At 44.2% G+C, this 25,200-nt stretch overlaps 1 protein-coding gene across 2 annotated transcripts in view; it reads right to left on the minus strand.

The window, feature by feature from the left end:
- The window catches only part of LOC126259856 (proton-coupled amino acid transporter-like protein CG1139), a 100,437-nt gene that overhangs the window by 16,173 nt on the left and 59,064 nt on the right, over positions 1 to 25,200 (minus strand). For both annotated transcript variants that reach the window (XM_049956913.1, XM_049956912.1), the window contains one exon: positions 10,734 to 10,912. In XM_049956913.1, the coding sequence (XP_049812870.1) occupies positions 10,734 to 10,912 (179 nt within the window). The remainder of the gene's footprint in view (positions 1 to 10,733; positions 10,913 to 25,200) is intronic.

Genomic DNA, 25,200 nt, shown 5'->3' on the forward strand with positions numbered 1-25,200 from the left:
AAACACCTCCGTAAACACACTATTTCGGCTGGTGCTCAAGTCTTATATGCCAAAACGTGCGTAAAAGCCTTGCATTTTTGAACTCTATCGACAGGGCAGCTGACTGCATGGGTAGGGGGTTTGCGAAGAGATTCATAGTTCTCGTTTCATTTAACAAAACGAAAATATACCCGAAGAACCAACACCAGTTTTTATTCTACCCACGAAACAATGGCCTACAAACTACTTACCGCAGTAGACTCAAAATAGCCTGAAAGAGTAACCTGAAGTCTTTATTCAGACTGCTGACTTCTCAGGTTTCCCCAGCTGAAAAATCCTTCCTTAATGAAAGTATGGTGAACGAGTGGGGTAGCGTATTGGTTAGAACACAGGATTCGCATTCGGGAGAACGACGGTTCCAATCTGCGTCCGGCCATCCTGATTTACGTTACCGTGATTTCCCTAAATCGCGTAAGGCAGATGCTGGAATGGTTCCTTTGAAAGGACAGGACCGATTCCTTCACCATCCTTACCTAATGCGAGTTTCTGCTCTGACTGTAATGACCTCATTGTCGACGGCACGTTAAGCACTAATCTCTCCTCACAGTATGTTGCACTAAGGAAATACTCCAATAAAATTAGTTAGACTCCAGTTCGGATAAAAAGGTTATAGAATACTTATTTTGATCAAAACACTCAAAAAATAAAACTTTATGTAGCTGTTACTTTACTGTCAGCAACTGGAGCTATTCAGACTGTAAATATCTGCTAAAGTTTATTCATTGCATTTACTCTTGTTACTGATCATCCAACTGTTTAGTCAGTGGTGGTTTGGTTGCCACAATATGGAAAGTTTCGTGCTCTACTCGTCACGCATAATTTTGTTCTAGGAGACGCTTAAAAGCTCGTAAATACCGAAAATCCACAGACGATAACACTAATTGGTCTCTTCGGTCTTCCGTAGACAAGTCACCATATACAGCTATCCGAGGCTCGCACTTAGCGGCTACGTCACACCCAATGTTTAGGCACTCGGTTTACCGCAGTCTGTACCTCTTTCAGCCTCAGCCTAGAATGCACGCATCAAGTGGCTACAACGATCTGTGTTACTGCCTTTAATGGTAATACGAAGGGCGTTCAATAAGTAATGCGACACTTCCTTTTCGCGGTCAAGTTCGGTTGAAGAAAATGCGGATTTTGTTGTCATCCCATGGGATATTCCATCATCAACTCACATTGTTTCATGAAGTTCCGACAGGTGGCGGCACTACATGTAGCCTTCAGAATGGCTTCTGTGACGGAGGTGCGTTCGAAGCGGAGAGCTCTCAACGAGTTTTGGCGAGAAAACAGAGCATCGTAGATATTCATAGGAGCTTACAGAATGTATACGAAGACATAGCAGTGAACAAAAGCACGGTAAACTGTTGGTTGAGGAGTCCGTCATCGTTGCAATAATGTCGCGCAAGACTCTCTGATCTCCAGAGTGCCGGTCGGCCGCACACGGCTCTGACTCCTGCAGTTTTAGAACGTGCGGACACTCTCATTCTAGCTGGTCGACGGATCACAAGCAAAAGCTTCGCTGTACAATTGGACGTCTCTATTGGTATTGCTGATACTCTCATCCATCAGTTGGTGGTATTGAAAGGTGTGTGGCCGCTGGGTTCCTCGCTGGCTAACAGAACACCGTGAAGAACAACGAAAGACCGTCTGTGTGGAATTGCTTACACGTTACAAGGCTGATCGTCACAATTTTTGCCGAACATCGTCGCAGACGATGAAGCGTGGGTTCATCACTGAAACAAAAAGGCAATCCACGTAGTGGATCCACACCATCTCTCTTTCGAAGAGCCGGCCGCGGTGGTCTAGCGGTTCTAGGCGCTCAGTCCGGAACCGCGCGACTGCTACGGTCGCAGGTTCGAATCCTGCCTTGGGCATGGATGAGTGTGATGTCCTTAGGTTAGTTAGGTTTAAGTAGTCCTAAGTTCTACGGGACTGATGACCACAGATGTTAAGTCCCATAGTGCTCAGAGCCATTTTTCTTTCGAAGAAAAAATTCTAAGTGTACAGTGATACTGTAGGGAAACTGAAGGAGCGACTTCAAGGCGTTGGTTGTCACAAAAATTCAAACGAACTTCTCAAAGACAACGCAAGGGCTGACAGAAGTCTGTGCACCTGCGAGCAACTCACAAACTTCACTGGACTGTTTTTCCTCATGCGCCCTACGGCCCGGATGTCACACCTTCCGATTTCCATCTGTCTGGCCGAATGAAGGATGCACTCGGAGGGAAGTAGTTCGTGAATGATGGGGAGGTTATTGAGGCAGCAAGACGTTTGCTCGAACGTCGACCAGTATCATACGGCCATACAGGCCCTCCCAGTAAGGTGGTGTAAGACTGTTAGATTGAACGGAAATTATTCTGAAAAATAGGGTTTTTTATCCAAAAGAGTGGGAAATAATATGATGTACTGGAATCCTGAATAAAACAAACCTCTTTCCAGCAAAAAAAAAAAAAAAACTGGTGGATTAATTGTTGAACGCCCTTCATACTAACATAGCCATTTCAGTACTTTCTTTCAACATTGCAGCCCAGTCAGCAATCGTGATAATCTGGTATATAAGAAACTATCAGCCTCGATTGTGGTAGTGAAACCAACATTTATCCAGGTTTCAGCCCAAGTAATTGAGCCTTCTTCAGAAGATACACCTGATTCTATAATATGTCTACGAGGACAAGGTCTATAAATAAAACTAGAAGATCCTGAATAGACGTAGGTTTTTTTGTTATGGTTTTAGGGCGCAAAAGTGCTACGGTCATTAGCGCCCGGTCTATGACTTAGGAAAAGGTAGAAAAAAACTAAACTGGAAACCAGCAGCAATGGGAGCGAAATTCAAAGAAGTGGGGAAACTAAAAACAGAAGGAAAGCTTAAAAAAACACTATGGAAGGGGGGTTGTTTGTCCCCAAAAAGAGCTTTAAATGACTGACGTCATCTCTTGCTGGTGACTTAGTACCTATGTACCGCATTTTTAAAATTTGACCACTCCTATTGAGGCTGTTTTAGTTTTATTTCTAGACCATGCCGTCTAGACGTGTTATAGAATCAGGTATATCTTCTGGAGAAGGCTTAATTATTTGGGCTGAAACCTAGGTGAAGGTTGGATTCATTACCGCAATCGAGGCTGATAGTTCCTTATATACAGAGGGATCCAAAAAAATGTAACCACTGTTTAAAAGTCCATAGCTTGCAAACTAATTGACGGAGTTGTCCCATTTTTGGTGAAAGTGTACTGACTGCAACGTGCTCAATTGGATATTTGCACATGAATGTACGATGGTTTCTCGAAGTTCATTCAATGTGCGTGGCTTTTGTCAATAAACGACGTCCTTTAGTGTTCCCCACAGGTAAAAGTCCAGAGGAGTTAGGTCTGGGGAACGTGGTGGATACTCCACAGCACCCCTACGGCCTATCAATCTTCCTGGTAGATTTTCGTCGAGATACGCCCTAACACGATTTTGGTAGTAGGCTGGGGCACCATCTTGTTGAAAGTAAACTCTTCCGTCTCCATACAAGTCTCGGATGGCAGGTAAAATGGATGTTTGAAGCTTCTGATTGTACACCTCGCCGGTAACTGTGCCGTCAAAGAAGAATGGCCCAATCAAGCCCCGGTAAGACAACCCACACTACACATTTACTCTTGACAAATTCACGGCTTTGTCTACATGGACGTTCGGATTTTCGGCGGCCCAGTAGATGCAATTGTGGCGCATTAATGTACCATTGAGTTTGAACTGTGCGTCATCAGACCACACAATCATCTCTGCAAACTCTTCATCGTTGCGCAGAATGTTAGTAAACCACTCGCAGTACCCTATTCTACGATCTGGGTCGTCCTCGTTCATTGCGTGTAGCAATCGTGGGATGTAGCACTTACACTTCGCTGTCTTCAAAATTCGCCGAACACTTGAGCGACTCACTCCAGTTTCACGGGCGCACTGTCTCACAGACTTCTGTTGTGAGCGAGTGAATTGTTGTAACACACGACGGGAGTTAGCTGGACTTGTAACTGTTACAGGTCGTCCAGATGGTTGTTTGTGTACATCTTTAACACAGCCTTCGGCTTCAAATTTGTCTGGAATGCGACGAATCATTAAACATGTCGGTGGCTTCTTTTCATCGAATGTAAGCCTTGCGCCAGCCATCTTTACTCAAGTAACTAGTGCAACTAAAAACAAAACACTAACTATCTGGAGACTGTCATCTGACAAAACAAAACAACGCAATACACGCTTGTGTGGCGATTTCCGGAACTACAAACTATTACACTACCAAAGATGAGACAACTCCGTCAATTAGTTTGCCAGTGATCGACTTTTAAACAGTGGATACATTTTTTGGACCCCTCTGTATTAACATAGCCATATTTCTTATAGCAAATTGTACACTACACTTGAGGTAAAAAGCTACCAATCCCAAGGAACTACCTTTGCATCAAATGCCCGTAGAATGGCTTGACATCATAACTGAAAGGGAAGAACTAAAATCAATTGTAGCGATACATTTAGCAAGTAGAACGAGAAGACCTCAACCATATTAGTGCTAAACCTAGATTTAAGGCATGGAAAAGGAACGGACCCTCTTGAGACATTAACAGAGGTTGTTCAGTATAAACCACCATAAATTTAATGTATGTGAAATGCATTGTCCTAGTGTGACATTAAAGTAAAATTCGGGACAATTTTATTGAAGAGGGGAGAAATGTTGTTGCTCAGCAGATCCAACGTCTCGGTGCACATATAAATTTTATAAGTTATTGCTTGGTACAAATGGTTGTATGTTGTATGTTAACCGGGGACCTAGAAACGACGGAGAGGTTGAGTCCCCTTCGCAGCCGCAATGGTCCACAACCTCACGACGACTACCGCAGTCCACTTCACCCCTCCGCCGCCCCACAACGAACCCAGGGTTATTGTGCGGTTCGGACCCCAGTGGACCCCCCCCCCCCCCCCCAGGGAACGTCTCACACCAGACGAGTGTAACCCCTATGTTTGCGTGGTAGAGTAATGGTGGTGTACGCGTACGTGGAGAACTTGTTTGCGCAGCAATCGCCGACATAGTGTATCTGAGGCGGAATGAGGGGAACCAGCCCGCATTCACCGAGGCAGATGGAAAACCATCCACAGACTGGCCGGGTCACCGGACCTCGACACAAGTCCGCCGGGTGGATTCGTGCCGGAGACCAGGCGCTCCTTCCCTCTCTGGAAAGCCGTGCGTTAGACCGCTCGGCTAACCGGGCGGGCTGGCGCAAATGGTAGTGAGATACGTCTGGCTCATACCATGTGTTACAATCGGAATTTGAAGCATGTATAGAGTGCCACTGTTGCAGAAGCGCGGGCGCCGCTCGCTGTGCATGGCCACACCAAACCGAGACGTTAATGAGGAGTGCAAAAGTTTCAGTATGACAGCACCCATTACGTCATTCTGCGACCCACACAGTGCGGAGTAATAACATGTAACATCTGAGCTCAGTCACTCCTCGACATCACGGCCCTCATGGAAAGTGCGAAGGCAGGGAAAATCGATAAATAATTGAGACACATCAATGGGGCTGCTGACGTATCTTGCTTGATAAATCGTGATGTGGTGCCGGCTGCCTAACTGAAGACTTTGCCCCCTCCGTGGCTGCAGCCAATCGGCTGTGGCGGACTTTGCTGGTAGTACCTGCCACTGCTGTTCGGTCGCCTGCATGACTGATAGAGGATGCGGACAAGCTGGGCCTTTGGTGACGGGCCATACCAAGTTACTGCAAGCCACCGCCTTCAATCCATTGGGCGAGGCACTTGAGAACTGCTTCCCTGGCTTTAAGCTGTGTGGGGCCTGAGATTCTGCCTTCATGACACCTACCGTCCGTGGTCTACTATTAGTATTATAGTTCAATTCTTTTATCTTGGCGGCCTGCGCGTGCCCGTCCAGACGCGGGGGTTTGCTGCGTTGCCAGTTGCAAACGACGCACGCGCCAAGAGAAGCAACGACATAGTATAGTATAGTTCGCAAACTTACGTTTATGGGGGAGCGCGCAGTTTATGAAGTAAAGGCACCATGGCGGCATTAACCCTTTCGCTGCTACAGAGACGTGCTCCCCGCATTCCGCGCTGTGCGCGATTTTGTCATCACTGCACTGCTCGCCTGTGCAGACACGTGGTGTTCCGACTGCTTTGACACACTTATCATTCGATTTCACAAAAACTATTTGGCCCCAAAATTAGAAAAACCGAAAACTTATTAAGATTATAATGAAGAGACAAAGCACTAGAAACTTCAAACAATTACGTTCAAACGAATAAAATTCATGAAGTAAGACACTTCGATATTGTTTTTAAATAAAGAAAATGTTAAGCACTGAAGAAGGTTTGAACTTTTTTTTTCTTTTTTTGCATTTTGTTCGTTGAGACAAACATCTTATCCATTACGCTAATGCAGCTCGTCATTTAACAGAAGTCTTGGAGAACTCTAAAATATCACGCAAAATACCAGCAAGCAGTGCTGGTATGACTATGAATTACTAACGTTTCGTCGAAGTACAATAGGAAATAAACAATTACCGCTGTTCTTTATTGCAAAAAAAGTGGTTCGTGAGAATGATACAAATACCTTTCCTTGCTATCGCCTGAATTAGGAGGCTTAATGCTTGTTTGGTTTAATTAATTAATAGAATATGAAGCAATTGGTATAAAGAATGCTTTTTCCAAACTTTCTGTAAAAGAAAGTCTGCCATCAAGACATTGCTTTTGTTCAATTTCTTTATTTATGACTGAACGTTTCTAAAACTGAAGACGTCCGTGCTCTGCACTGCTGTCGAGCTCTGGCAACGTCGTTCTCTGTTCACTGGCTGACTTTGTTTTGTGACGTCAGATGCGCAGAACGAACCTAAACTCGGCCGCCCTCGTAAATGACGCGCACTATAGTAGATGCCTAAGCACGTGTCCGTATCCGAGTGCTCTGGACATGCCGCACCCATTGTTGGTGAGCTGCTGTAGCCTTGCGCCTGCAGACTCCTGATCCGGCAATCTGCTCGACATCGCTGTTGGGGCAGTGCCTGCAACCCATAGAGTGCTGTGTTCACATTCCTCATCATGCATGGGTGTACGCCTCAGTGCACCTTCTGCTGAGCCAGATAAAGCAATCCGTGTTGCAAGATCACGAACAATAAATGTGTTTCCTGAGAACGCTGCTTAGCTAATGCATTCGGGAATAAGGCAGTCACCCTCGCGGACTCCCTAATTGTAAGCTCAACATCGTACACGTTGAACTCAACTACATCACCTACTCGTTTCCAAAACTTGATCCTGAAGGGTGACCGCTCCAGTAATTTCAGAACGTTAGCGAATAGTTTCTACGTTGAGTTGATAATAAGCTGTGACACAATTTACTTTGCTTCAGTGCATGTAGCTATCTTTATTCGACATCTCGCGATTGTTTCGGGATTCTGACTTCTGGAGGAACTCTGGCATGGATAGTTAAAAGCCCGAGCACGTTGGCGCTAGGGGAGGCAGTGAGACCGGCGCCTTGGGTGGGTACACTGAGCGCAGAGGCTCGGAGAGCGAGTGATGTATCTGGAGAGTGAACGCTCTTCCCTGCTGAGAGTAAACGTGGAGCAGCTCCAGATGCAACTTGCGGAACAAATCATTGTCGATAGTAGGTGGAATGTGGTCACCTTTCGATGGACCTGTAAATATGCTGATATCCATCGGAATAAAATTACTACACTAATGGAGTAGTACCCAATGAAATTTTGACTATTTGTAAGCACTCAAACTGTTCTAGATATAGCCTGGATGTCGAAGTAAACCGACGTGATGACCACAGACCACAATTCCGGTGAGGTGGTTTCGGTTTTTCTTTTTTTGCTTGAGTGATTTTTCTGGTGCTCACATAGTTGATGGAAAGCAGTACACCAAATGAATAAGGTGCTTTTTCACAATACTTAAATTTGCAAGTTGTTACCATTGTGTTGCGAATTAATCCGGCCGGCCGGTGTGGCCGAGCGGTTCTAGGTGCTTCAGTCTGGAACCGCGCGACCGCTACGGTCGCAGGTTCGAATCGTGCCCCGGGCGTAGATGTGTGTGATGTCCTTAGGTTAGTTAGGTTTAAGTAGTTCTAAGTTCTAGGTGACTGATGACCGCAGATGTTAAGTCCCATAGTGCTCAGAGCCATTTGAACCATATTCTGAATTAATCCGATTTACTGTGTTAAGTAAACAATGGTGTCCACCGTTGGTTATTGCTAACATACACTCCTGGAAATGGAAAAAAGAACACATTGACACCGGTGTGTCAGACCCACCATACTTGCTCCGGACACTGCGAGAGGGCTGTACAAGTAATGATCACACGCACGGCACAGCGGACACACCAGGAACCGCGGTGTCGGCCGTCGAATGGCGCTAGCTGCGCAGCATTTGTGCACCGCCGCCGTCAGTGTCAGCCAGTTTGCCGTGGCATACGGAGCTCCATCGCAGTCTTTAACACTGGTAGCATGCCGCGACAGCGTGGACGTGAACCGTATGTGCAGTTGACGGACTTTGAGCGAGGGCGTATAGTGGGCATGCGGGAGGCCGGGTGGACGTACCGCCGAATTGCTCAACACGTGGGGCGTGAGGTCTCCACAGTACATCGATGTTGTCGCCAGTGGTCGGCGGAAGGTGCACGTGCCCGTCGACCTGGGACCGGACCGCAGCGACGCACGGATGCACGCCAAGACCGTAGGATCCTACGCAGTGCCGTAGGGGACCGCACCGCCACTTCCCAGCAAATTAGGGACACTGTTGCTCCTGGGGTATCGGCGAGGACCATTCGCAACCGTCTCCATGAAGCTGGGCTACGGTCCCGCACACCGTTAGGCCGTCTTCCGCTCACGCCCCAACATCGTGCAGCCCGCCTCCAGTGGTGTCGCGACAGGCGTGAATGGAGGGACGAATGGAGACGTGTCGTCTTCAGCGATGAGAGTCGCCTCTGCCTTGGTGCCAATGATGGTCGTATGCGTGTTTGGCGCCGTGCAGGTGAGCGCCACAATCAGGACTGCATACGACCGAGGCACACAGGGCCAACACCCGGCATCATGGTGTGGGGAGCGATCTCCTACACTGGCCGTACACCACTGGTGATCGTCGAGGGGACACTGAATAGTGCACGGTACATCCAAACCGTCATCGAACCCATCGTTCTACCATTCCTAGACCGGCAAGGGAACTTGCTGTTCCAACAGGACAATGCACGTCCGCATGTATCCCGTGCCACCCAACGTGCTCTAGAAGGTGTAAGTCAACTACCCTGGCCAGCAAGATCTCCGGATCTGTCCCCCATTGAGCATGTTTGGGACTGGATGAAGCGTCGTCTCACGCGATCTGCACGTCCAGCACGAACGCTGGTCCAACTGAGGCGCCAGGTGGAAATGGCATGGCAAGCCGTTCCACAGGACTACATCCAGCATCTCGACGATCGTCTCCATGGGAGAATAGCAGCCTGCATTGCTGCGAAAGGTGGATATACACTGTACTAGTGCCGACATTGTGCATGCTCTGTTGCCTGTGTCTATGTGCCTGTGGTTCTGTCAGTGTGATCATGTGATGTATCTGACCCCAGGAATGTGTCAATAAAGTTTCCCCTTCCTGGGACAATGATTCACGGTGTTCTTATTTCAATTTCCAGGAGTGTATTATTTGTTAATGCTCTAGCTGTTCGGTACAGCTGTTGATTAAAGCAAATAATGTGCAAGGAGCTTATGGTGATTAAATGATCAATATTCTTAGTTGTTGGATCCTTTTATTGTTGATTAATAAACATTCCTGGAGATTTAAATTTTTTGACTGATATATGCTCATTCAGGGTTTTTGGTTGTTGTAAGCGCTTAACATGTTTTAGTTTGCACCAGCTATTGCTATGTGCTGAAATTTCTGCTATTAAATTGATATACCAACTGTCAGCCATAGAGGACTTACGTATTAGTGATTTGAGCAGGTGCTGAATCTAGATTTCTGCCAAAAGGCCTTATTCTAAAGTAGAGAAAAACACATTAACCATCTCTTCTGTATAGTGAGCAGCAGTCTATCCTTTTCATAATACTGTCGTCATTCCAGCCCCGATTTTCCAGTGCTTGATTTTCCCAAAGGTCATAAAAGTTATTAGTGACCCGTTGCCATTATTTTCAAATTATTATGTCTCATTGTGATACACATATACTATTTCAATCACTACAGTGAGCAATACACTTCGCCTATTTTGTATACATAATCTTTCAGAACGGTTGACATTTGTAGAAGGTGCTGCCACTTTATCACTCAATATATAACATTAATGCTTTGTGTGTTTGAATATTCAGATTTCTAAACAGAAAGGCCAGGCAAACAGATTGGAAACACAGACCCACTTTACGTAACTTGCATGCAAGCTGTGTTGCTTACAAGTCGTAAGTGTGCTTATCAGGACTTAACAGCATCATGGAAGTCAGTTAACTGTCTTATCATTCCAATTGCTTTGTGAAAAGCACGATACCTCCATTCTTCACTGATGATTGTCTATAATATTTATACTCACATAGCGTTATTATATCGTTACTTCATATATGAGAGGGCATTTTAAATTCAGGACATATTTCAGTATATGTACTTGCATGTAATCTGACTTAAAGGAATTACAATACGAATTTACTGGAATGGTGAATGGATTTTTGTGGACAGACATTTTTCCACATTACTCACTTTTCCTCCTTGGGCAGGCTAAGCGTTATGCTTCCTTCTGCACATTCCCCATACTGCATGTAACCAAGGAAACCGGTTACAATGAACAGAGTGACGACGAGAACCATGGCAACGTTAAGCACTCCAAATGTTCCACGGAATTTCTTTGGTGATTTCATGCTGTTCTCTAGTGGCAGAATCTGTAAGTTTAAGATATGAAACGATTACACAGGGCACAAATGTTCCTAAATTACAGGTAATGAATCCGTTTTGGCTCCAGTAGCTTCAAAATAATGAGCAAGTCTACTGTTTCATTGTTTTTTTCAGGGGGTGTTAGATGTCCTCGGCAAGATAACCTCCTTTATATTTTTGTGCATTTCGGGAGGAAATCACTTTCTGTACATCAAACTGTGATTTACTATTTTCAGTTTGTTCATGAACGGCTTTAGATCATGGTTTTCTAAACTGTTATACAGAACACTGCTGCTCCGCAGGAAGTGAATAAGTACCCCACGAAAATCTGTTAAAAACATGCCTTTTCTTTCTTCGACATTTCGACAGTACTGATTGCTTTTTAAAATTTTATTATGATTTTTCTGTTATTAACGGTGATATAAATTTGAAGAGATTACTGAATAATGTAAGTTTTTCTCATTTTTAAAAACATATATTTATATTCGAAATAAACACGGTGCTCCATCAGAGTACCAGAACTGTCAAAGTAGTCCGTCAGAGGAAAAGTTTGAAACTACTGCTTTAGGCTGGTGTTCGAGTGATTCCTTACAAAATAAAAAAAGACAATATTTGCTTCGTCCTAATCCAGGTGAGCTATACATTCATCCCAAAGATCTTGACTCTGACAGTGTGCACAGTAGAAACCTACCTTAGTGAATAATTTATTTTCGTATCAATCGATTCCTTCATTAAAAGTCCTTTTGCTTATTGGATAAAACAGCTGATCGTTGCAGAAAATGTGTAGGCATCAGAGATATTTGAAAGAGGTTGTGATTAAAAAAATATCTAACGTTGTAACCTCTTATAAAACATTAATTCGCTACACAAAGTAACGGGTCATCTCTTGCAGTTGTAAAGCCTCTGCACGCCGTAGCAGCCTATTTATCTTTTCATTTCTATTATCATAGTTTTCAGTGTGTATTATTGTGTTATTTTTTCCTCAGTAAAACACAGAGCTTTCAGTTCTTTGTTTATGAGATCATTGTCTGTCAATGCCCTGAGTAAACCGATTTCACTTGAACGACTGTCTGTACATTTTCAGGAAAGATTAGACAATACTTTGCAAAATACAGTTTTTGGTTCAAAACAGCTGGCAACCTGATGTGATGATAAATTTCTAATTCAAGATATTTTGATAGTCACCAACTGTAATACCTGAAAGAGGCACATAATCAGAATGTTTTCTTCTGGGAATGGACAATTATAAATGCTTCTATGTCTTGCAATGGCCTCATTTCTGTGTGTATATTCAATCAAAATACCGAGTAATTCGAACATAACGTAATTAATCAATTGTGCTGTTTGTAGAACTGTACAAAAAATTGAGAAACTCAAAATAAAAATTGTCTGAATATTTTCAAATGCAGGAAGAGTTTCATTTTCAAACAATGCATGGGACTATAGTGGCATCAAGGGTACTGCCCATTTTCTTTTAAAGAACAGCTGAGAAATGTGTAAGATTGATCGTTAAATATCGTGAGGATGGATGGGAACTACTTTTCCTATACCAGAAGTAGAAGTATGAGTGAGGTATATTACGCCACTGTAGAGTACATTAACTCAAGCAGAGCACTACCTGCTGGTAAAAAATTGAAACATTTCTCTAATTTGGAATAATGTTATGTTTTTTTTCTGTGAATCATATAAACTGAATTGTAATTCAAGGTGTCATCAACTGAAAAAAGTTCAAACCACTTGGAAGAGACATAATACTGAGAGGTGGCATGAGCCCCCTCTCATATTTCTATCTTACGATTCTCCTCTCTAGTTGCATGCGGTGGAAGGTTTGCTTTTCCTTAACACGCGGACTTCCCACGCAGCGTCTCTCGTCACCCGGGTGGTCCGGTGACAGGCGGGCTCTGTGGAACTGGAGAGAGTTAAGCCGACGTGTGTGAGGCAGTCGAGTGAATGCTTTGCAGACGCCGACATTGTCAAGAGACACGCCCGCTGGGGTGTGAAGTAGCGGCTGGGCTAGAGGTTCCGTTACTTCGGAGAAACTTTGCGAAAACACTTTCTGGCGGGCTACCAGCGAGGCGTGGGAATGACTTGTGTACCCACGCAGTTGTGGCGGGAAAATTCCCGCACTTTCTGCAAAATCAGCACAGAAATTGGCGCCAAGAATCTCCATTGGTGGAATGGTAGTGCTCCGGCAATGGAGTGGAATTTCCGCCGGTTTTCGAGTTGCTGATTGGAACGTAACCACGGCCACTGTCGTGGGGGCGGGAATGTTCGGTGTTCGGCCTGTACGGGTGCTCTGGGTAGTCGGCAGTCGCCTTTCGGTCGAGGACGTCTAAGCAACCAGCCCTCGCCTGCGGTACGCCAGATCGTGTTCTGGGAGATAAGAAGACAGTTTGGTAATGTACGTCCGCAGCACCGGCAGATAGGGATTTTCCTAGGTGATAATCAGAGCTCAGCAGAGCGCGCCTGTTCATCCTTTTCTAACTTTGTTCTGTCTTGAGTAGCAGCAATTACTGTTGGGTTAGCTGTGTGTCTCTCTCGAGATTTGAGTGGAAAAGAATTGGCTCCACATACCACTTCGTCTTAAACCTCACGATCTAAGTTAGGGACAACTTCACCTTTATAGCGTTTGTTTGTGTTTCCAATTCGAGCCAATTTAATGTATTGTAAATGTGTCATGTGTATTGGTTTAGTATTTTGTGTTTAGTCGTAATAAATCATATTGTTATTTTGCACAGAACTTTCATTCTGTTAATCGGTAGAGTAAACCTATCATTCCTCACTAGGTTAATGAAACTTTCCTTTATTTAACTTATTTATCAAATTAAATTATTGCAGGTGCCAAACTCTTTTCCTCCACTTGCAGGGCTGATTACAGTCAGTGCGCGTATATTTTTTTTCATCCTTGTGCAACAGCAAAAGTCGGAGTTAGAATAGGGGGGCTTAGAGCATCATTTACAGATGTAGATTCAAGAATTTAGTGTTAAATACACTGCTAGCCCCGGCACCACGCATAAAATGGCGACCCTTAGCCTCGGATCTTTCCTGTGAGTCTCTGATAATCAAACGGGATTCTGAGTAGGAACATTCAATTTTTTTTCCCTACTTTTTTTTAATGATTAATACCCAACTTGTTTTTCTGATAGTTTCGCGTTTAGTTTTAAGTAGCGGCGCATGATTACAGTTTTTGTTTTCAGTGTATGTATTTTTGTGTGTTCATTGTTTTTGTGTTTCGTTGATGTGGTGTCCGTACCACATCGCACTTTGTCCGATTTGTGTGCGGTTTCTGTACCACCAAATTGCGTTTGTGATGACAGCGTTGGAACAGCGTTGTTGAAATTTTATGTCTATGTGTAAAAGTACAGGGAGTAGATTATTTTTACTGTGTATTTTAGATAAATTTTGTTTCTCATGAATGATCACGAGAAGTAAGGCACGACTATTAGTGAGCGAAGCTAAAACAAAAGTGGATACTATAATGGATAAGGGGCACGTCACTGACGGGGATAGGTTCGGAGTTGAGATGGGCACATTTTTAGCAAGACAGGACGACAGGGTCATTGATGAGGAAGGTGATTTGGACGCGATCTCAGAGCAGCGTTGCGGCCGTGATTATGATAGTGAAGTAGAGGATGAAACAGAGACAGGCACACAGGCCGAGACGGTAGCAGAAGTTTATAATCAAACGAACGAGAGCAGACAGGGGCTAGCTCGGCCACGTCAGAGCTCTAGCGCCCAGGTGTCCAGAGTTACATCTCCCACGTTTGAAGAGGATCAAAAAGATGACGTAAACCCAATACTGAGCTTCCTACGATCAATGAAAGAAGAAGATGAGAAACAGCGTAAGGACACTCAGACTATAATTTCGCATATAGGGGAAATTCGTGGGGAATTACTAACAATAAAGAAAGAATGTGGAGAAGCAAAACAATTGTCATTGGTAGCACAAAAAGTAGCAGGCCTAGCCCAAACGGCAGCAACAGGGGCAATGAAAATCGCAAGAGTAACTTCTCAACTTGTAGGTCGCTTGCGACGTGCGACACAAGCCCACTCAAAATCCCTAGCGTTCTTAAAAACCCAAGGTAATATTGCGATTACGAACATCACGAAACAAATGAAAGAAGTAGAGAGTCGGATAGCAAAACTAGAGCGAAACGGGCACACGAGCACTGCGCGTTCGGATACCAATGATGGAGTACACAGAATTGTGTCTCCGAGGAAAAGCCCGCCGTGCTCCAGCCCAGTGACAGAGTGCGGAACTAACAATGCACACGCAGAAACACCTAGTAATAGTTCAAATAATGGTAGTCCACTTAGGAGAGGGAATTCGGAGTGCCACTTCCACTGTGATACAGAGGTAGCAAATCACAGTTATCAGCAAGATAGATCAGGACACTCAACAGACGTGCAAGTATCGGAAACGAGTGACAACACCAGTGCGAGGATCGGACAGGATTTTGATCACAATCACTTCCTGTCGATACTAAAATTCCAAAAGTTCAGAGATAATGGAGGGTCGATGCATCCGAAGAGCTGGGTGACGCAGTTTACTAATTCATTACCGTCATCATGGCCAACCCACGCAAAATTAGAATTCATGTGTGGACACATCGAAGGCCAAGCCGCGGAAAAGATGCGGGGTGTGGCAGCGACGTGTCGGACCTATCAGGAATTTGTTGGTGCATTCCTGCGTACCTACTGGTCAAAGGAAACGCAAGACAGGATTAAAGAGGAAATAATATTTTGTCCTGAACTGGAAGTGTCCGGGCATAGGAACGCAACCAAATTTTTTGATGATTTACTCAAGAAGAATCAGTTTTTAGATAGTCCATATAGCAACGGAGAAATCATTAAATTTTGTTTTTCCAAATTGCCTATTAGGTATCAACAGACACTTGTCGGGAAGTGTGGATCTGACATAGAAGCATTCAAGAGTCTATTGCGCGAACTCGAAGTAGTCTTCGATAAACAAGACGCAAAGGACAGGAAGAAGGCGCAAAATAACAAATACCACGGGCCAGCAAGGGCAGACGACAACAGATCGCATAATCGAGCTCGTCGGTTAGGAAACCAGGGTTACGGAAATCAAGGTTACGCAAGTCAAGATTATGGAAACCAGAGACACGGAAACGAGAACGTTAGGGAACAAGGTCAATCTAGACAAGGAATCTGGGACAGGAGGAATGACGAACGGCAAAGCGACCGTAATTGGAGAGAGCGAAATCAAGGACAACAGGAGAACCAGGAGATTGAAATTAGACCTCCGAATCCTAATGCACGTCAGAGGAGGGTGAGTCTAAGAAGGGATTGACGCTAGTCCATAGGACTCCACCACTTCTCTCACACAAAGAAGTTCATGGAATAATAGTAGTTTAAGTGGTGTACATAGTTGAATAGGCAAATATATGAACCTTTCTTCGGGGAACAATAATCGTTGCATTAATAGATTAAGATTGTTAAAGTATTAACACGCTGCGTTTTCTCGCTTAAGAATTTACTGCTGTTAACTTTTTGTCTATGTTCGGGATCTCATCTGTCGTTGCGATAAGAGGGACTACCTTTCCATGAGCAATGTTTTTGTCCTTTCCTATCTGGTGTCCATGTTGAGGGATAATGATGAGTGACGAGATGTTGCACAAACGGGCGCATACAAGAACGTGCTCTTAGAAGCGTTCTGAGAAGTCGTGATACGCTCCATAGCGGCCACAACCAGTTCGTGAGACGTTCATACCAATGCTTGCAGGCACGCGTCAGTGCACTGCAAGATTGTGGTATATTGCGTGATTTCGAGGATGAATATGGGCAGTATAGTTTTTGCAGAGCTGCGCCAGCATCGTTGTCTTGCAAGTCGGGGTAAACCTGTGAGCATTTGACTCTAATGGTGCCCTAGACGAGAGAAATGCGGGCATAAAAGCCTACCATGCCAATGTGCTGGTTGGGGATTTAACGTGCTGCTCGTGACTGTCACAGATGAATAACCAGGGACTTATACTTGGATATTCGTGACATACTGTGTAGCTGGCGTGTGTTGGGCGACTGAATCCTCAACAGGAACCAGTCCGGGCTTGGTCAAATTACATTGCCTCTGGAAAGGTGCGCTTTCATTGCTAAAACGGCATCACATACAAAATTAAGTTCAAATATAAATTTATTGTCTTGTATAGCCATGGCTAACCCAGTCTCCGGAGTTTCAGTGAGGCGTAATGAAAACTCGGAGGTCATGTCGTACGGCGCGCACATCACTGTCGTCAATAGCGGCGAGCAGCGAGACATCTCAACGTAACAGGAATTATGTAAGAGTATTGTATAAGGTAAAAAAAATAAATAAATAAATAAATAAATAAATAAATAAATAAATAAATAAAATAAATAAATAAAAGGGAAAGTACGATATACTAGGATAAGTTAAACTGTAGGATTTAACAATAACTAGATTATTATTGTGGGGGTTTTCTACCACAAGCGTGGCGCGCGCCTGTTGAGATGCTATTTTTCAGGTCACCAAACCACAGACCCGAGATGGAGGGACGACGGGCGAGCGAAAGTAGCATAGTTGAATGTTCCTTATAGCACAGTAAAACTTCAGCCTGCATAATAACATGATTTATTCCGAAGACATAGAATGTAGATCGTTGGCATATGGTAGTTAATTCTTGAGCATGTCTACTGTCGATCTATATAAGTAATAGTAATATTGGTGCGGGCCCGCACATTTAGTTGTTCATCCATTACAAAGCATCAGTTATCACACACCATGTACATACTGAGATCGGTCTCTACACATATATCAAAATAAATTATTTCCATGTCTAGATTAGATGTTATAATGATTGCCATAGATTAATAACTATAAAAGTAAAATAAGAGTGTCTGAAATGACAGACCATCAATGTTTCATTATGTAAATTTATTATAACACGGAAGGTCATGGGAAAAAGTTAGGCATAAGATTTTTGTAAGAATTGTGCAGATGACGGGGATTGTGGCAATGCGGAGGCCGGCCGGAGCGGGAACAAGAGGTCTGCGGCTACCTGCAAGAAAAGAGCGTCAGCGCGCTACCTGACGTGAAGGGTGCGAGAGCATCCGGTCCTACAGGCTGTCAGTCATGGGGCCGTGTACCTGCGGGATTACGCGGGACCCTCGCCGGGCCACAAGCGAAAGTGAGGCTGGCCGTTGACCCTGACACGCGACCCACACGCGACAGCCTGCTAGCTCTCCGGACGCGGCAGCCGTTTGGAGGGACTCCCTGCGGCAGACCACGTTGTCGTGAGTACACGAAGAAGATCACATATCGTGTCAGAACTGCGCCTCATGTGCCTCAGGACAGAAAGGGACGCTCTATACTCACCTCTTTGGGTTTTTACAACTCACTAGCATTGGCCGATCTGCATACACAAAGCAGTATCGTGCCACACTAACAAATGTATGGTCTCATTTCTTACTTCTCCTCTCTATTAGAGAGCAGTTTTAACAATAGTCGCTCCTAGTTCGATCCTGTATGGATGACCTCACACACTTGTGGAGTCACTCCACGTGCCATCATCCCTCGTCGAACTGCAATATTGAGAAACGTAAAGTTCTGTCCAGCGAGAGAAGAGACCTAGACTAGTGATGTATCCCAACAAGGAGATCTCAGAGACAATTAATCGACGTGAGGAGAGCCTATCACTGTGTCTTCCTACCGTACTGCCGTGATCATATGCGTGGGTCTGACTACAATCTCAACAGCGTACTGCAGACACTCCAGAACACCCTATTGCCGTGGCAACAACGTAGCAACAACACCCGACGTTTAGCCTTATGTGATGTCAGTACTGTAGAATTTGTGAAGTGCTACGGATATTTCAAACAATGTGATTTAGTGCCTCATTCTCAGCACAGTCGTGAACTTTGTGCAATGTGCACGCACAATTTGATGCCCCATGAACCTTGTTTTTTTCTTAAATTTCTTTCTCTTATGTTGTTTTTGTAATGTATGTTATACCTTGTATGCGTTTGTGTTTTACACTGTAATTCTTATTACAGATTACTGTATTGTTCTCCACACCATGTTTTTTTTGTATTTTGTGTTTATTGTTGTGTGTATGCAAACAGTGTGCCTGAAGTCCCCATAAACTGAAGCAGATACCACCACTGTCAGTGTGAATGGACCATCAGTTCAGGGAACATTTTGTAAAGGTTATTCTTGCTGCAGGGAGACAGAATGAATCGGAGGTTGTAATTAGATTCTGAAAGCTCACAAAGAGATTGTTAACTTATATAGTATCATGTGTGAGTGAGTTCAGGTTAGTTTAATGATTAAAATTGTTGTAACATCTTGGGCATTTAATTGCGGGGCACTCCAACTCTGATTGTAAAGAATAAACTGCTCCATATTTGGCTCAGATGCCCGGGCCATATTTAGAGAGTGAATGTCTGCGTGAATCGGTGTTTGGGAAGGGGCTCCCTGGGTATGGATGTGTGATGTGAGTGTTAGTGTTCCATATTAAGAAGGTGAAGTTGGCTACATCATAAATAATCCTCCCTCTATGAGTTGCATTTTTCAGTTGCAATGATCTTTTTTATAGAGTGCGGTATGTGGAGTCACTTTGTAAGATTGTCCTTGGGCGATTGACTCACTACCTTGCTCCTAAGTGAGCCAACCGCTCACCAATTACAATCTAAAATGGCGTAGGGGCAATGAGAGGTGGCATGAGCCCCCTCTCATATTTCTATCTTACGATTCTCCTCTCTAGTTGCATGCGGTGGAAGGTTTGCTTTTCCTTAACACGCGGACTTCCCACGCAGCGTCTCTCGTCACCCGGGTGGTCCGGTGACAGGCGGGCTCTGTGGAACTGGAGAGAGTTAAGCCGACGTGTGTGAGGCAGTCGAGTGAATGCTTTGCAGACGCCGACATTGTCAAGAGACACGCCCGCTGGGGTGTGAAGTAGCGGCTGGGCTAGAGGTTCCGTTACTTCGGAGAAACTTTGCGAAAACACTTTCTGGCGGGCTACCAGCGAGGCGTGGGAATGACTTATGTACCCACGCAGTTGTGGCGGGAACATTCCCGCACTTTCTGCAAAATCAGCACAGAAATTGGCGCCAAGAATCTCCATTGGTGGAATGGTAGTGCTCCGGCAATGGAGTGGAATTTCCGCCGGTTTTCGAGTTGCTGATTGGAACGTAACCACGGCCACTGTCGTGGGGGCGGGAATGTTCGGTGTTCGGCCTGTACGGGTGCTCTGGGTAGTCGGCAGTCGCCTTTCGGTCGAGGACGTCGAAGCAACCAGCCCTCGCCTGCGGTACGCCAGATCGTGTTCTGGGAGATAAGAAGACAGTTTGGTAATGTACGTCCGCAGCACCGGCAGATAGGGATTTTCCTAGGTGATAATCAGAGCTCAGCAGAGCGCGCCTGTTCATCCTTTTCTAACTTTGTTCTGTCTTGAGTAGCAGCAATTACTGTTGGGTTAGCTGTGTGTCTCTCTCGAGATTTGAGTGGAAAAGAATTGGCTCCACATACCACTTCGTCTTAAACCTCACGATCTAAGTTAGGGACAACTTCACCTTTATAGCGTTTGTTTGTGTTTCCAATTCGAGCCAATTTAATGTATTGTAAATGTGTCATGTGTATTGGTTTAGTATTTTGTGTTTAGTCGTAATAAATCATATTGTTATTTTGCACAGAACTTTCATTCTGTTAATCGGTAGAGTAAACCTATCATTCCTCACTAGGTTAATGAAACTTTCCTTTATTTAACTTATTTATCAAATTAAATTATTGCAGGTGCCAAACTCTTTTCTACTCCACTTGCAGGGCTGATTACAGTCAGTGCGCGTATATTTTTTTTCATCCTTGTGCAACAGCAAAAGTCGGAGTTAGAATAGGGGGGCTTAGAGCATCATTTACAGATGTAGATTCAAGAATTTAGTGTTAAATACACTGCTAGCCCCGGCACCTCGCAATACTTGCTTAAGACAGAGAAGTGGCAGTGATAGGTTATTCCACTCTGCATGCTCATTGCACCCCTAGTTAATAAATTACACAGGGAATGATTTCCACGGTACTAGAGGGAGAGGGCAAAAACTGTAGGGGAACGCAGAGATTGGAATACATCCAGCAAATAATTGAGGACGTAGGTTGCAGGTAATACTTTGAGATGAAGAGTTTGGCACAAGAGAGGAATTCGTGGCGGGCCGCACCAAACCAGTCAGAAGACCGATGACACAAAAAATAAAATAAAAATAAAATATGAGGAGTTTCATTAGAGTAAGTTCGGTGAAAACAGTATCATGATCCAAGAGGTAGATCACGAGATATTTCAATTTTAACTACGCACTGAAATTAGAACTGTTAGGTCCGCAGCGCGAAGACAGTGCGCCCGAGAACGTCACGTCGCGGTGACCGCTATTTGAATTCTGACGAGTGCTGTTGGCTACTCTGCATAGATGCTGTCAATTCTGTACACCAACTTAATTGGAGGACAAAGGGCCTCGATAATAGAATTGATTCACCAGATTAGTTTGTTCTTCTTTTGCAGTGTACTGACCTCTCCACCGAGTGTTATTATAGTGATGCAAAGTTCAATTACGTGCAAGTTGGAAGCACAGAGCAGCTAAAACTGTTTCATAGGTAACAACAGGTAGGTTTAACAGGTCGATGTGTGCGACTGTGATTCAGGGACGTAGTATCTGAATGCAGGCCTGTGACGAAATTAAGTCCCACATCCCTTTTAGATTGCCCCTTACCGTCAAATGTAAGTTATTCAATATTACGTTGCAGAGCGGGGTGCTGGGCTGGTACTTGCTCTTGATGTAAACTGATGTACATAAAACGCTGCGACAAATTATCCGGGAAGGTCTGTCCAACGGAGGCTCTATTTTCATTTAGCCTAAGATTGATAAACCATATTCGTTAAATAACCGAGAGATGGGCAGCCATGTTTCAAGGTATGTGTGCATTATTTAAATGTGTTAGAGCGTCCTATACTGCATGTGTCAAAGTGAACAAATGTTAATTTATTGTATTAGTAGGAGCTCTTAAATTGTGATGGTGAAGATGTTTGTAAGCCAGAGGCCAAACAAATTCAAAATAACATATCCACGTAACATTTGGATGTTTGAGTATGTTGGTTCCTACTGCTTATTAGGATGAATGCGATCAGGTAAACGATGTGCCTTTCACGTATTTTTTTAAATCGATTTCTTTTGCAGCTGGCTCAGTACCTCTCAAACGTCTATCATAATTCCAGCGCATTGATATTACCTAAGCATATCTCTAAATCTTTCGCCTTCCTAACTTCAGTCTTATGGCTATGCAACAATCAGCTCAGTAATGTACATGTGATCGAACCGCACGCAGCCAGCCGGAGTGGCCGACCGGTTCTAGGCGCTACAGTCTGGAACCGCGCCACCGCTACGGTCGCAGGTTCGAATCCTGCCTCGGGCATGGATATGTGTGATGTCCTTAGATTAGTTAGGTTTAAGTAGTTTCTAAGTTCTAGGGGACTGATAACCTCAGAAGTTAAGTCCCATAGTGCTCAGAGCCATTTGAACCATTTTTGAACCGCACGCTCCGTTCAAGAGAAAAGTAAAGGTTTTTATATTCCGCTAATGCCTCCTTCCTGTCAACAGTGAACTGATACCTTTAGCTTATAGACGACACCTCTTATTTGATTATTTTTATCTTTAACATTGCTATTATTCACCTAAAGGGCCGACGTTACGGAAAGACTCTGACGTCAGAGGACGTGCGAGAAGACGATCCCTGGAAGGACAAGAAACAAATGATGTCAGATGAACACGTGCCCAGAAATGTACGGTGTCAAGTGGTAAAGGCCATTTCATTCATACCATGAACACCCAGCCTGTACATTCCATGCACGAAACTTTGTTTTTAAGTTGATCACCTCGTTAACATTTTCTAGGGGTACATCGATTCCGTTGTTTGCCTTGCATCCAAGGGGAGTCACCCGGAACCTCCATAGGAGCCAGACGACTGGAGCTATTTTTATTTAATTTCTGAGAGTACTTTTCCCAAACAAAGATAGAAAGCACTAGTGTAAGTGTTATCTATGCGCCAGAGAACAAAATTGATGATGTGCTCAATATATATTGTACTATGTGGAAATGAAAATTGAATCATGTACACAAATAAGTAGAAACGCAAAGAACTGGATTCCTGTGAGCTGGACGGAGAACCTATCATGTGGAAGTTACTTCATCCAACATCTCAGGCAGTGTGTCCTGCAAGAATAGCAGAACTACTGTGCCTGCAAGGTTTCGTGAAGGAGCAAGGGTCCCCTGACAACAATAGCCGCGTACACACTGAAGCTGAAGCGGTTCTGATGTGTCCTGGTCACCATGTCAGAGGGACCTGTGCAGCCCATAAATTAGTGTTATCTAGGTTGGTGTCTTCTGGCAGAACATGCTATAAGGTAGTTGTATGATGTCGGTAAAATGGCACCTAGCACAGTACCCACACATGACAAGAGGTGTTTTGATAAAGCATTATTTGTTGCTTATCATCTGCATCTTGACTCATTTGTGCTGCATGAATAAAGCAGATTTTTGGTAATTTATCCAATATCATAAACAGCGTACCTGTACTTCGTTTAATCAACAACACTGATCTGATGCAGCTACACACAAGTCTCTCCTGCTGCACTGTCGTCGTCTCTGCATAACTACTCAGATCTACATTCATTTTAACCCATCTACTTTAGGCTAGCCTTGTCTCCCTCTATAATTTATACCAGACTCATCCTGCTCCCGATACTTCTCCATTGCCGAATTACAGGGTGGTTACAATTAAATTTTCGTTACCTGACAAGGCTTCCATGATAAACAAGTGATAGTAGGACAAGGAAACTTTGTCGAAACATAACGAGTGAAACATTGAGAGAAACACATTTTTATTTCCAGAATGAAATATTCACTCTGCAGCGGAATGGACGCTGATATGAAACTTCCTGGCAGATTAAAATCGTGTGCCGGACGGATGCTCGGACTTGGAACCTTTGCCTTTCGCGGGAAATTTCTCTACCGACTGAGCTATCCAAGCAAGACTCACGACCCGCAATATCCTTTCTTCCAGGAATGCTACTTCTACAAGGTATGCAGGAGAGCTTGTGCGTAGTTTGGAAGGTGGGAGACAAGGTACCAGGGAATTAAAGCTGTAAGGACAGGTCGTTAGTCGTGCGTGGGTAGCTCAGACGGTAGAGCACTTGCTCATGAAAGGCACAGTTTCCCAGTTCGAGTCTCTGTCTGGCACGCAGTTTTAATGTTCCACGAAGTTTCACATTTTTGTTTCGACATGAGAGAGTAACATTTGTTAACTGTGTACCACGTTTTCGTTCCAGATTACAATTGTTGCTCAGTGTGACGACCATCCGCATCCACGAAGCCATTAAACGTATTAGAGACTGGTCTCCCACTGGCCGAAACATCTGAGGTGGAACGTCTTCTGCCTCCAACGTCACGCTCATCTTCATCCTCCAACGTCTGTTAGTGTCCCGCTGATAAACCTCTTCCTTCAGGTAACCCCACAGCCAGAAATCAAACGGGTTCAAATCTGGTTATCTCGGTGACGTGGCCGTTTGGAAGAATCGGACAATTCGGTACTCTTCAAATGTATTACCGACTAACCGAAAGATTTCACGAGCAATGTGAAGTGGAGCTCCATCGCTGCATCTCGTTAGTCCTTGGAGTAAGAGTTCCTCAAAGAGAAAATGGTTCAGTTGTGGCAACAGTAACTTCTTCAATAATTTGTTTTACAGAAGTTCGAAATTTAGCTCTAACGTCTTTGCGAGATTCTTTTAATAGTTTCCACAACGAAACCTTTTCTTGAAATCTGGCAGAAAACCTTAAGAGAACTTGGTCACATGTAAAGGACACAGCGGCAATTGGCGGTCAAAACCTTCAGCGTGCGATAACAGGGGTGATGTCACCGATGATAGTGCCGCTACAGCAGAGCTACTAAACACGGTTTTCCGAAACCCCTTCACCAAAGAAGACGAAGTAAGTATTCTAGTATTCGAGTCTAGAACAATTACCAAGTTCAGTAACTTAGAAGACACCCTCGCTGTAGTAAAGCATCTTAAATCACTTAATAAAGGAATGGCCTCCAGTCCAGATTGTATACCAGTCAGATTCCTTTCAGAGTATGCTGATACAATAACTCTATACTTAGCAATCATATAGAACCGCTCACTCGTCGAAAGTTCCTTACCTAAAGACTCGAACGTTGCACAAATTGCACCAACTCCCGGTAAAGCAATACTGTGTTTGAGTATTATGAATCACCTCGAAGAAAATGATT

The sequence above is a fragment of the Schistocerca nitens genome, chromosome 5, assembly GCF_023898315.1.
Source record: "Schistocerca nitens isolate TAMUIC-IGC-003100 chromosome 5, iqSchNite1.1, whole genome shotgun sequence".
NCBI classification, from domain to species: Eukaryota; Metazoa; Arthropoda; class Insecta; order Orthoptera; family Acrididae; genus Schistocerca; species Schistocerca nitens.